The sequence below is a fragment of the Zootermopsis nevadensis genome, unplaced genomic scaffold, assembly GCF_977971745.1.
Source record: "Zootermopsis nevadensis isolate Lab colony 2312 unplaced genomic scaffold, Znev_1.0 Znev_ptg000009l, whole genome shotgun sequence".
NCBI classification, from domain to species: Eukaryota; Metazoa; Arthropoda; class Insecta; order Blattodea; family Termopsidae; genus Zootermopsis; species Zootermopsis nevadensis.
In genome coordinates this window covers 5287920-5302833 of record NW_028259141.1, presented here as the reverse complement: position 1 = coordinate 5302833, position 14914 = coordinate 5287920, and the positions used below count along the sequence as shown (strand labels likewise).

The 14914-nt window shown below is 36.5% G+C and overlaps 1 protein-coding gene across 21 annotated transcripts in view; it reads right to left on the bottom strand.

Annotated features, from left to right (window-relative positions):
- The window catches only part of LOC110833927 (coiled-coil domain-containing protein AGAP005037), a 412755-nt gene that overhangs the window by 15099 nt on the left and 382742 nt on the right, over positions 1–14914 (bottom strand). For 20 of the 21 annotated variants that reach the window (XM_087345627.1, XM_087345614.1, XM_087345618.1 and 17 more), the window contains one exon: positions 13793–13913. In XM_087345627.1, coding sequence (XP_087201753.1) covers positions 13793–13913 — 121 coding nt within the window. Of the gene's footprint in view, positions 1–5716; positions 5767–13792; positions 13914–14914 lie in introns of all 21 variants that reach the window. The other variant, XM_087345626.1, reaches the window with a different exon arrangement.

Here is a 14914-nt window from a genome sequence, read left to right as displayed (position 1 = left end):
AACTTCGTAAAAATGTCCCGCATAAATTAACTACGTGCTCTTAGGATCATTTTGAGTCGAAAAGCTTAAATAAACGCGAGTCCGATCTACAACGGTTTGTCAAGAAAATGCTCTGCACTCACTATGCACTGGCAGTGTTTGAGAAATTGATCATGACTCTGTGAAGAGGGCTGTTACTTTAATTACACGAAGGGCTCAACTGTGATTCGGCAATTAGGGTGGCCATTTTCAGTCACGTAAATAACGTAACTGAAAATGCAATTTAGAGTGTAGTCTAAATTAATAATTATAACAACAACAACAATGTAACCTAAAATTAAATGGGAATAACGTAAAAGTTACAAATTCAATAAAATGCTCGTTCTAATTTTCTTTACAAACCGTTGCAGATCGGACTCATGTTTATTTGAACTTTTCGACTCAAAAAGATCCCAAGAGCACGTAGTTAGGCCACGGACATCCTATTGCGGGATACTTTGTATAAAGACGAAGTTACGATTGTCTATTTTAAATGTTTAAAAATAGAATATATGTGTGTGCTGCCCCAAACACAGATTGTAAAATACACACAAAATGCAGCAAATTATACTATGCACCGAAATAAATTATCTGGGGAAAAAAATCCCCGGTGTAAACAGACATGACAAGAAGTCAGAAATGTATTTTACGTAAAGAAAATGTGTTATTTCTGCCAATAGAGATTATTTTACAGGCAATCAACTATATCAAAACTGACTGAATTTTAAGCAAAAAATATATTAAACATTCCATCCATGTGTTGGATAAAATGAAATATGAATTACATGTACCCTAGCTCATGAAGTGTTGAACAGCAGAGGTATGACGATGTCATGTAGGCTGAATGTGTGGTGCATAAGAACTTAAAAGTTTTCTGTTTTAGTTCTTGCTAAATGTTCTCTGCATCAACAGATTTTCTTCCACTAAACTAACACCGACATATCACACCATTAAGTCCACAATATTATGAATTACAACCTATCTGCTTATCTCAGAAAAATAATGAATAAATTAACATAGAAAAAATAATTTTGATATCCTACTGAATTAACTAACTAGATGGCTTAGGGCACCCGAATGTTCATCACCGAATTAACCGAAGCCCTCCATTGGTCCTTGTCCCGGGCCAGCAAAATCGAATATTACTTAACACACTTACAAAATAATTTACGGTGGATCAGAAGACAATGATTATATTTTTGAACTGCAAACTATTATTCACATCATCTACTACGGTTTTTGACAAACTAAACCAGAGGTCGTTGTTTCCAACTATTTCTTATAAAATGTACTTTCACTATAATGCTTCAGTTCATTTACATGAACTTATAAACTTTTAAAATGCTGAAGAAAGGAAATCCTTTGGAAAAAAGTTACGAAAGTGAAAAAGTACTCCTATGTGGATACATCTGAATACATTCTGTCACAATGAAAAGCATTTTTTGTTGGCTCTTATTCCAAAGTAAGTTTCCAAAATGAAGTTAACTGAACCTCAAGAATATTTCTCTCACATAATTTTGTTGACAGTTATCAACAGCTATTAAAGCCAATATAAAATGCTTTAATGTAACGAATGTCACATCCTAAATAGAAATCTTATGCTCAAAAATATTACAACTATAGAAAATGCAAATTTTAATGCACAAGACCAAAAAATTACGAGCAAATGGTATGCCAATAAACATCTGCCACATGCGCCAAAACACCTAAAAACAAAACAATATCCCAACTTCCTTCCTTACAGTAAGGCTTCACAACAAAAAATATCCCTTAACTGTAAATCATTTTAACTGAAGAATCCATGGTTTAAAAAACATATTTTAGTTAAATAAAATCAAAATAACTTTATATTTAAAAAATAACTTTCATTTACAACTTCATAAGTAGAACTCACATGTTACGCAACTGCACACCAGGCAATTAAATGTAATTAAATGTAAGACTCCAGAAACTGCAAGTCAGTGGTGAATTCGGAAACGTTAACTCGTTCGGCATAACTTAGAGACAAAGAACTACATAAATCCTAATCTTTGGTTAAACATTTTGCTTTACAATAATGATCATAATGTAACATACATTTTATGGAAATGTCTTTGTTTGGATAAGATAAATATTATCCTATAGAAAATTATTCCTGTACCAAGAGCCCCCATCAGGGATCAAACCCCAGTTGTGCAGCCTGCAGCTAGTCACTATACTGACTGAGCTATCCTGGCTCCAGCTAACTTCAATTAATGACTGTAATTCTGTCATCTCAAATGCTGGACCATGCTGACAGTTTTACTTGATTCTTGCATACAGCTGTACAGTCTGAGCCAAATAAATCTGCCATGAACTGTGTGAGAAACTGTGAGGACTGAGTGGCAGGTGGCAGGGAGGTGAAACAAACAGTGAGCGACGTAACTACTGTTGTTCTTTCTCTAGTGCCTGAACTGGAATCATCATTTAAATGTATTATATTCACAATCCAGGTTCCTTTAAGTCTCTGTGGAGTTGCAATGGTTCATCGTGGGCATGGAATAGCATGGCGATGCCTTCAGAGCAGCATTGCCTCATTCGCATGACACAAGAAAGATTTTCCAGGCATCTGGACAACTACTGTCCACAGATCAGGAGAAAAGCCCCACTGGGGAAAGTCGTTTCCAGGGCGGTGCAGGGGGAATGATTACTATTAAGTCGACTGGAGGGCTGCTATTGGTGGGAAGTCTCCTGCGTCAGAGTTTTACACTACTACACACAGACTGAAAACATAAGCAGTTAAGAGTAGCGTGTAGTGAGTGCACCTGTACTGTATTCTGTGGGTGTTGCGATAATATTCTAGATTAAATAACTGTGCCACTGTGAGGTAATCTTAAAGCTGTATCCATTAGAACACATGAAAGCCTGTAGTTTGTTCAGTGGTTGTGGAATGAATGCATTTAGGATGGGTCGTCACTCACCGCGAAATCTTGCGCATGTGCGTATATCAAATTCCTAGCAGGGGATTTCTCCTGGTCTGTGGACTGTAGGTAATGTTAACAGTACTCTGTTTAAGAGCATGAATAAAAGAAGACAAACAATTTACCAATGCGAAAGCATCTGATGCTTCTCTGAAAGAAATATTGTGCAAAATACTTCTAATATAATTGTTAAGTTGGTAGATATTGATTACAGTTCACTGAATTAATTGCCATGGTGTGCAAAACATGAGTTGAACCTGGGCATCAAAAACCAGGTGAACAGACATATCTCATTGCTGAGGACTCCACTTTGTAACCTGTTACTCTCACGTTAGTTACTTTCAATGCACGGTCATTTCAAGTGACGGAGACTTTTGGAATAAACCAAAAAATAAGAAGCTGCTACAAAATACGTAAAATCTGACATTCCAGTTAAATTGTTGTATTCCACATATGAACACCATTAGGTTCATTAAATTTTCAGTATGTGAAACACAACTCTAGCAAAGTAAAACTTCATATAAAACCAAAGAGTAAAAATAAAAGAAGGAAGCACCCACCACATTAAGAATTTATTATAAATAATAGACGTTTCTGTGGACTGTTAGTACAAAAGGCTGCAACCTTTGCCAACATCTTACTTCCTTCTTTTCTTCACTACTATTCTATTATATACGAGATACCACACAGACGTTTGTCTTCCTATCTAGTCAAAACTTTAGTTACATCCGAACTACGAACCAGCAACAACCTGCCTTTGACCGAGATTTACCAGTTCATCCTAACATGAGTCTAGAATCATCATAAGAGCAATGCAATTTCTATACATGCACACACTCTGTACTGAAGATAGCTAGCCATCTTCTGTGGTACTGCGCCACGTAGTCTGGTAGAGACCGATAGACAAAGGCTGATAAGGATGGTTATTATGATGAGTGAATACAGTTTCATAAACTGCTGTTCAATGTGTATATTGTACGTGAAGTGAGAGTGCAATATGGACCCAGCAGTTATCAGAGTCCCCACTTAATGGTACCTGCACCTTGTCATGGTGGTGGGGCTAGAGTACCTCAGTGACCCCAAGAGCTATGCTGGCGGTAGCATAGCTACAACCTTGCACCGTAAAAAGGAAGATGTTTTGAAACCTCAATCAAAGCCTCGGACAGACGGACCTAACAGAGGACCGAATGGAAGAGGAGAATTGAGGAGGCCATGGACCGAATACGGACCGGAGAGTCATAGAAGAAGAGTTATCAGAGTACCTGGCATGACTGAAGTTGTCTCCCTTAAATCAACATCAGTTGCATGTGAAATGTGATTCCACTAAAAACTGTCAAAGAAAATTTCATGATAAACTTCCCAGGTGCAATTATAAGCACGACAGGCATCCAATAAACTTATTACTACTGGATCACTTTTGGGCAAGAAACCAAAAATAAAAGTGAACAAAATATCCGCCAGGCTAGAAATTTATCACAAAATTCACTGAGATATTTTGCACAAGAGAATTACATTTCAAAATCACCAGCAGCAGAAAAAAAAAAACTTTGCCCATACAAGACAATTTTTTAAAAATACTCATGAAGAACTCCTCTGAATATCACCTTTTGTACAGAATATGTGCATGCGTACATGGACAGCATTTTTAGTACATCTAGTTAAGTTATCTGTATGTTTTTATGGAGTGACTTTAGACTCACACTGCTATTAACTGGTGTTACCGGGTGAAGGCAACAGAGCAGAAGAATAAAGATTGCCGTCTTCTGGGTTGTTGCACCATGCAGTCTGGTAGAAGTTTACTGACATTTCGGAGGTGCTTGCTGCCTCCATCATCAGGTCTACCAAATTACACGGCCCAACTCAGAAGACAACAATCTTCATATCTGCTGCCACAAAGCACCTAAAATATCATTTAACAGAAGCATGTTAATATATATAAAGACACACCGTAGAACTAACTATGAGAAACATTTTATCAATGTGTTTCCATGACGCACAAGTATCCTCAACAATGAGACAGTTCCATATTGAAAATATGTTCTTTTTTATACTATACGGATTAAACTGATATATTACAGGGACACTAAGATAAATAAAAGTCAGCCACCAAAAACACATTTTATGCAACAAAAATATAAACTCAGAGAAATAAATAAAATAATGTACTTAGAACTACTGCATTTCTTAATTATTGAATACTGCTGTACTACTGCAGGGAAGAAAGAGCATATATTTATCATACTAGTAGGCAACAGATGCAGAGTGAGATGCATAACAAATGTTAGGCTGTGGCCATTTTAATGTTACTTAAGTGCAGTTACACTCCGAGTGGAACATTTCCAATGAGTAAACCTTACTATAAAGAGGAAGAAAGGAGTTAGTTAATAAAGCTTAACAAAAGTATCCAACTGCAATTTTAGGCCACCAAAATATGGCTAACAAACTCAAAAATTCCATAAGATGCGATGGAACTGTATATTGCCCAAAACTGTAGCATTAAAAAAGTACACTGCACATATTTTAATGGCCTTTAAATGGATATTAATGATGATATAATAATAATTATAATAATAATAACAATAACCATAATAATGACAAAATATAATGAATATTGGAGCCCAAGCTGACAACTGAGAGAGGAGAATAAAATATATGGAAACAAAATCAGACATAATAATAATAATAATAAATCATATTAAGGAATTGGTGATAATAATATAGTAAAAAAGCAAGCATAAAAAGTATATAATTGCTTTTACTCGTGGATAGTAATGGCCTCCTTGAAGTTTGAGCTCCATTTCCAGCTGTACTACAGGGGCAGAGACCAGACAAAACACTCGTCAATCAAATTGACAAGTTGCTTTTCAAAACCGACCAACTCCAACACAGCAAAAGGATCAAAGGAGGAGATGTCTACGCAATTATCACGTCACATGACTTTGGAGTTAGCAGGTTTTGGAAATTAGCTTCTCAATTGGAAACCAAAACAACAAACAAACAAACAAACAACCAAGGAGATGACACTTTTAAACAGGTGGAAACTAGAAAAATCCCTTCTGGATAACATATCAGCAGATCATGAAACATTGACAAACATCAGACCCAAATCAAGACTTTACAGTGACCAGAGGAGCAACTTTCTAGGCTCTTGGTACCATAACACAAACAAACAAACAAGGACAAAGAAAAGAAGAAATTTACTGTCTTCAGATGAAAAGTAAAAACAACAAAAACTGTACTACCCGTTTAGAACATTACAGCAGATATATGGTCTTTGTAATGTTATTATGATTGTGCAAACATGCACACTAGATACTACAAGTCTGTAAGGGAACATATTTTTATGTTGGCAACCAGGCTTTCATGCATATGAAGCCAGGACTAGTTCTGAAATCATGCACGATTTTCAGAACAATTAATTCTCCTCCCCCCCAGGATGGAAACAAGCCTCTGAGGGCAAGCATGGAGGGGGAACTAGCTAGTCAACACTCATCACACCATTATTAGTGTTTAACTCTCCTAATGATTACAAAGACCATACTAGATGCAGGACGGTTTGGTTTCAAAAAGCAATCTTACATACTATGCAACTGTCAATCAGGACTGGGTAAATTACAGGCACTATGATATCAGTACAAAGTGGAGAATCTGTGAAACGTGTATGGACAGCAATATGGTTGCAATTTTAAGTTATAACATTTTATCTTCATAAAAAAACCCACAGAAGAGAAAAAATCATAATAAAGTAAGACAATAATTATAAATTAAGATTAATCACTAATTCTTTTCTTCAATACTTTAAATATATGAAATCAATATATTAATAACTTCAAGAATTGACTACTTAATAATGTTTTTTAAATTACCACAGGTGAAGTTTGCCACAATCTAAGCAGCTTTCATTGAAAAATATTCAATAAGCAATTGTAAACAAGCAAAAAAACAAACAAAAAACAACTAAATAATTATCAGATATCTTGACCAGATATTTGGGAAATGGTAGAAGGTTCAGAACTATCCTGAATACAAGCATTTAAAACCACAGTCAACTCAAGTTCTATACAAAATAACATAGCCAGAAAGTGACAAATCAATATCTCCACATGGACACTAAACATTTATCATGAGTTTATGTTACATGAAATGGAAGCTCAGATTTGAAGTAACCAGTATATTTCGTTCCTGGAATATATATGAATTTTCATATAATTTTATTTCTGCTGGGAATTTTTTAAGTGTGCTTTGATTTAAAAAACTTTTTGCCCGCTAAATATTTATTACATTGGCATCAAATGACTGATCTGACTGTGAGGAACTTGTATCCAAGAGCAGTAACATAAAAACATGCAGGAATGTTTTAAACGGGTAATGTTCCAGAGACGGTAATATCAGCTGCTGAACAGTAAAAACATGAAAACACAAATCTGAGTTTATCTTACAAAAGAATTATTTAAATCTATAATAAAACATACCGATAAAATGTCATTCATGGTTTCCAAAGTAACTTCCATGATTATTTTAGATTTAAGACCACCTGCTTAATCAGTACAACACAAATACTATGCACCGAGAAACATACAGAACAAGACAGTAACATGTGATCAAATTTATATAAATTATTATTACTGTCATTATTTGAGGATATGAAAAAACAGTGTTTGTTCTTAATGTGAGATGTGTCAGACAAACTTGGGTAACTGAATGATAAGCAGATGGCCTTGAAAAACCCTCAACAGTTCCAAATTTCTGGTACTTTCAATGTGATCGAGGCAGTTGGAAGATATTTTTTAAAAAGTTATTGTGTAACACAGTGAAGAAACAGACAAAATAGTCTCAATGAAAATGTAATAAATTCTCATTCCATATGTGCACGAAGTGCAAAAGAGAATGGTGCCATAAAATATGGAACTTGAAGATGATAAGAGAGAAGGCACAGGCACACACACACACTCACACACCATTCACTGGTGAAACTAGGCAATCAGTCCCATTTAAAGGCAAAACATACTACCATTTGACATGGCTGATACCCCAAGAGGATTTTATTAATTCATACTACTTCAATTCCAAGACAAGTACAATAGGCGGTAAAACTACTAATCACACATGCAGTAACACCTGGTGCTTGTAACAGAATATATTAAACCAAAAGAGACATCCTAATAAAAGCAACTTTCTGAAATTTAAAACAAAGTTACACATACAATTTTTAAGCTTCAGTACCTCCTAATTCTTAAAAATGAATATTTATGGTACTAAGTCTATATCAGAGGAAAGATTCATACTGAGGGCATTCACAAAGCTATCCTTTACCTTGATGAAAGACTCTCGGGTTACAAGCCGCATCAGGTGTCTGAATGGTGAACAAACCATATCTTCTGCCAGCGTTTCGAGAACAATCTGTGCTCTCATCCTCAGGGCTGCTGCAGAGCAAATCTGATCTGTTGTAACACACTCGCCAATGGGAACTGGTGGTGGACAGCCGGTAGTATGGTGTTGCTGGAGGCCTGTCTGTTGCTTTGTTTCGAGCTGACCAATGGGAACTGGCAGTCGAGGTCACATGCTCGCACTCACTGGCTCGGCCAACTGGGCGGACAACAGTTTTGTCATAGGATACCAGGCCCGGCTCTAAGTGAAACCATCATCCCTGTTGAGGTTGTCGTGCAGGCGAATCTCAACGGATTCTTTTACGAGCCGGTCCATACATATATCCTGCCTTGTCCAACACCGAGGTCTGGCTGAAGTCGATGTGGTGCCCTGAATTTATGCTATGTTCCGCTGCTGCGGACTTTTCGGGTTGTTCGCGACGGATGTGCCTCATATGCTCCTTGCACCTGGTCTCAAATGATCTTCCTGTCTGCCCCATGCAAACCTTTCCGCACTCACATGGAACATGGTTCACACCTGGGACCTTCAAACCTTGGCTGTCCACTGCCAGTTCCCATCAACAAGAGCATTACAATGGATCAGATTTGCTACGCAGCAGCCCTGAGGATGAGAGCAGAGATTGTTCTCGAAACGTTGGCAGATGATATGGCTTATTCACCATTCAGGGACCTAACACTGCTTGTATCCCGAGAGTCTTTCATTAACTTCAGTCGCCGCAAAAGCTTCACTTTATACTATATTTTACCTGTTTTTAAAATGTATCAAAAACATTTCACCATAACCCTAATTTTAATATAATTTCTGACAATGTATAAGAAATAGATAAATTCGGTGAATATTTAACAGATAAACAAAAGATAAGATTATAATTAAGTCAATCTGCATCTTACACAAGTTATATTGAAATAAGTCACTCTGGATATTTCATAACAGTTACTTAATTACTTATTTAACATAAAATATATGTATTCCTATATTCTGTAATATCCATCTAGCACATTTATAAATTGCAAGAGTATAAAATAAAATAAAGACGAAAATTTATTATACTGGTCATCCAGTAAGATTACAGTTTTGATTCTAGATGCGCTACACTCTGCGTGGAATATGTTAAAAACGAGAATCCAACACCTTTTTTGTGGTTGCGAACAAAAACACAATTATATTTATATTAATAAAACTTTCAGCCCCATCAAAAGTATTTATTATGAAAATCATTGATGTCCCCCTTTTAATTTTTCCATGTGTATGTCCCTTTTATGTCCCGCGCGGTCTGAGGCATCATGCTTCGAACTGGCGATACGGAATGCGCGCTGGTTCGAGTCTCGGGAAAAGAAATTTTCTCATGAGCTTTCGACCAGTGTATGGGATCGGTGCCAACCCAGCATCGTGAGGAAATTGGGAAGCTACAATGAGTAGCGTAATCCGGTCATGAAAACTAGCAATGGCTGGGGGTTCGTCGTGCTGACCATATGTCACCCTATATCTGGTTGGATGATCGTTCACCTCTGCTTAGGCATGTGAACGTGAGGCCGGCAGTCACGCTAATCGGCTTTGGCTCTCTGGAGCTGTTATGCCACAAATTTAATTTTTTTAATATCCCTTTTATAATTTTTATCACAAATTATCATCATCTAATCCTTTGATGTCTCAAAACAGTTTCCAGGGTTCATGATCCATAACAGGAACTCCCTTGTTCCACATAAAATTCTGACTAAAATTAAGAATAACGGGATGCATTAAAATGATGGAGAAATTCAAGAATCTCTCTCACAGAAACACAAAAGGTCAAAAACACTTTAATCTGTGACAATAACAACAAAATGTTAGGAACAGATGAAATATGTATTGTTGGACTGCAAAAATAGCAATAAACATAAAGCAGTCTGTCATGTACAATGGCAATTAGAAAGACACGTTCCTTCTTTCTTTATCAGTACATCTCTGCATGATTTTGGAATGACTGAAGATCTAGTTTCACCACCATAAAACCCATGAGCGTGCACAAAACACGCACACAGACACAAATACATTCTCACACACACACACATTCACATAAATATTCTTTGCAGAACTCAATTAGTCTTTCACAAAGGTCAAGAGAACTGTGCCCATATTTGGTGAATTTAAATAAAATATTCTACTATATAAGAACAAAAAGTATACATTCATAATATGTTGCAGTGTTTACATAATTCCTGCAATACTGTAAGAAATTTTTATATGCCAAGTGAATTCTTGTGTTGTACTTTTACAGCCTAACGAACAGCAGATTTTCTTGGATGAATCAGCGACACACAACATATATTCACCCACTTAATTCTTCAAGGAACCCCTATTACTGCCTTCCTCTGTATATGAACTTATTGCTTCTATCCAATAGGCAATCTTGCAACGGTGCTCCGTAAAAGCATACCTTTCCTTCCAAATTAAAACATAATGAACCTAATGAAGACAAGTAGTCTGGTACATACTAAAAAATGTTTTAGAGATGTTCACTGTCCCCCATTATCAGGGCTTCTGAAACGTCAATCAATATCTACAAAGGTACTTGGTGCTAGATCCCACACTTCTCATCATTTTAACCTCAAACCTCACATGAACCTTGGTAAGGAATCATATGTAAAATATAGTATTATTCTCCTTACATTTAGCAGAAACTTTCTGTTATTTCTGCATTAATACATTACATATGCTTCATTTTTCTTCTATGTTTGAAATATATTATTTCAATTAGTTTTAACATATCCATTGCCATGATTTTCAGTGGTGTTTTAATGCCCTGTGCGAGACATTTTTCAATGTAGTGATGTGTTTTCTCACGGGCACAAATAAACCTTGAATATCTTAGAACTGTTTGAAGTAATTACAAAGAATTTTCAGGTTAGCAATAATCTGAGCTAATTCCAGAAATATATATATTGGAATTGAGTCCCTTGTACCATTATTTCTAACATCCTCTGATTCGCTGTCACGTTCACCAAACTAATTCATCACCAGAATCATCATCTGCAAAAATCTCATCTTTATACTTTGCACCAATCATCTTTATACATAAGAGTCAATCACTGTTTACAAAGAACAGGAAAAGGATATCACTTGTAAATACACGACTCGAATACAACAAAGTTTCCTTTACAATCTGAGAAAGTGTGACTGCATTTGTGTAACAATTCTATGGCATACGCGTAATAAACTGTACATCAGCACCAAAATGTCAGTAGACGTGTTTATCACTGGTGGCACGAGATAACAAAAATGTAATTCAATGCATCTAGCAGTAAATGTGTTAATTTAATTTTAGCGGTAAAAATTTTGCTACGCATTATATATTTACCCACTCAAAACTGGTCCTATATATCAGCACATGCTTGGGAAGTTAAGAAAACAGTCTGTATAAATAACAGAGCCATCTGAACAGAAACACAGATTTCTAGGAGAATTGAGCACATTATGAAGAATTAAATTTTCACGTATTTCTAAATTGGTAAAAAGTCAAGGAGCCTCAGACTTTGACACTGCTTATAAGCTTCTCCTAACATTTCTTTAACACACAGCTTACGGTGTTCTCAAATATCCCAGTAAATTTAACGTTTATGAACTAACATCAACACAAAAGTTAGCATCTCCTATATTCCTAGCCCTTGCAAAACAAAGGCAAAAGACACTTAATATAAACTTTTCTAACCTGAGTTGCAGACGTAATTTTAAAACACCTGAATTATGCCGCATGTACTTCCATAATATATTTTTTAGGTATAATCATTAGAACTTTTTTCCTGCATGAACTATATTCATTTAAACACTCAACTGACAAAGTGTAACTGGATCTAACATGTACGAAGAATGGACAAGGACAGATTGCCACATCAAATTTTGAAACATAGACCAATAGGAAAAAGAAACAAAGGATGCCGTTTAAAAAGATTCCTGGGTGACTGAGGCCAGAACGGGTCACAAGGCCCAAAATCCCTGACAGCTAGATGATGATGACTGACAAATTATGCATAAACCACCGATGTCACTTCTATATTCCTTCTAAACCAGAGATGTTACAGAAAAGGTGAACTACTACATGTTTGGATATGGCCTTCAGTTTCATGCACAGCTGTAGCATCTGACTTACGAGCACAACACATTTTCAACTTCTGCGCACACAGAGTCATGCAATTCCTTGCAGTGATACCTCTAATAATAATGTTATTATGATATTTTACTCCTTCTAAAAGTTCTACATGCCAATTAAAATGGCAACTCATCTCATTTTCAGACCATGGTGAAAGACTGTTGAGAACTTTCACTGTAAACAGTACACAAAGGAAAAGAAAATAATCATGGAGAATGTGGAATGTCAGTTATATTAGACATGGAAGAATTTCTGAAGAAAAAAGGGGGAAGTAGGTGAGGTCACGCATTGGAAATGCACTCGGTAACGTGTGCATTGCAGACAACAGAAATAATATAATTGTAACATATGAGTTATATTTGTTTTTGAACCACAACCACTCAGTGCAGTGATTCAGACAAGTGCTGGCCATGTCAAGACCTTACCAAAAATCAAGTTACAATAACAAAAACAGAACAGAAAGAAAGAAAGAAAGTGAAGACAGGGATAGAGGAGTAAGATTCATTACAAAGAACTTTAATTTATAAACACTCATTTGAAATTGCACGAAGAGACCCAAAGTTTACACATCAACTATTGTTCTAATTTCTATTCTTACACAGTTTACAAATAAAATCTGAACTGTTAGTAATTGCATTATATAGAAATTGTTAAAGAAAATATCCTTCATTATTGTAATGGTTGTGTAACATTTGAGGTTTTCACAGCGGTGAGTATGAAGATTTCTGTCTTCTGGATTGTTACGCTGTGTAGTCTGGTCGATATTTACCAACATTTTATATTCATCGCCCTGATGATGGAGGCAGTATGACCTCTGAAATGTTGGTAAACATTGACCAGACTACACAGCGCAACAACCCAGAAGACATCTTCAATGTAATGGTTCTTAATATTCTTAAGATACTTTAAGTAACATTGAACTAAATATTACTGTAGTCATCTTAACAAAATTTTGTTCACTTAAATCTGAAAGTAAAGTAATGCAAAAGCATGAACTATGTTAGTTGGCTATCTCCCGCACTAAAAGACTTTTAATTTTCTCTAAGGACTGAGCTCACATGAAATGCAACGAGTTTCAGTACAATGTTATTCGTATATATTAAAGATTCTTTAACAAGAGTTATCAAAATAATTTTTCTTCCTGCAAGACATTCAGTTATATAAGTTTAAATGAGCACAAACAATCTGAAGATGTCAACTTGAGGTCTAGTTGTGCCATCAGCCATGAATGAGACACGGGAACTAACAAACCACACCCAAGGCAAAGCATCCAGCGTTACAGAGAAGAGAAGGGCAAGCAGGAGTACAAGCAGAGACTTACCTTGCCATGAGCGGGGGGAGTGATGGGTGTGTCAGAGTCCCCTCCGAGTCCCATTGTGGGAGACAGGCGTGAGTCTGGTGTTGCTGAGGGAGGAAGACGCTGCTCTTGTACAGAAGCTAGCCTGCAGAAACAACGCCAAACATTTGTTTTATGAACTAAAACCACACTTCATACAGATAAATTATTTTTTACACTGTGATGTGATGTGCGTACTGTACAGAGGGCTAATGACAAAGTATGAAGAGGCCAAACAGACTGAGATGTAAACGAAAAGGAAAAGCACTATGGTGGAAAGAAACAAAGGAGATAAATATGTGAAAGGGATAAAGGAAAACGTCTGTCAGTATGGCAACTGTGACAATTAGTATGCTAGGCAATGGCTTTGAGCCAGATAATAGCAAGCACATTGAACTCAACAATGTAAATGTGTGAATTACTTAGTGATTGTGCTATATCATGGTGACATGAAATGTGAGGTCCACAGATTGCAGATCAATTATCATCCGACTTTTAACAATAGGGATAAATTATGTGTAAGACAGTACCTTTTACATATTAGAAGAACTGAAACATTACTGAGTTAATACAGGGAATTTGATATAAGTGCTTCAGAATGTCAGTACGACTCAAAAAAGTCCAACAAACACAGGTTCAGAAATGCTGTGTAAAAAGTTACAGAGAATAAATGTTTAAAAGTATAATTTCCAATATCTCTGAAATGCCAAATGCTTGACCAAGGCAGAATTCCCCCACTTAATGGTACCTGCACCTTGTTGTGGTGGTGGGGGTTGAGTACCTCAGTGACCCCAAGAGCTATGCTGGCGGTAGCATAGCTACTGGTAGGGCCTCCCTAACCAGATTGGTCAAGGGGAGAGGTCAGACTAAGACAGGTACCCTGGTCCTCCAGGTTGGGGGTTGGTTGCAAGGCTAACAACCTTGCACTGTAAAAAGGAAGATGTTTCGAAACCTCGATCAAAGCCTCGGACAGACGGGCCTATCGAATGGAAGAGGAGAATTGAGGAGGTTATGGACCAAATACGGATCAGAGAGCCATAGAAGAAGAAGAAGAAGAAGGAGGCAGAATTTACTCAAAATATCCTACAATGGCATGAAGACGCGTTA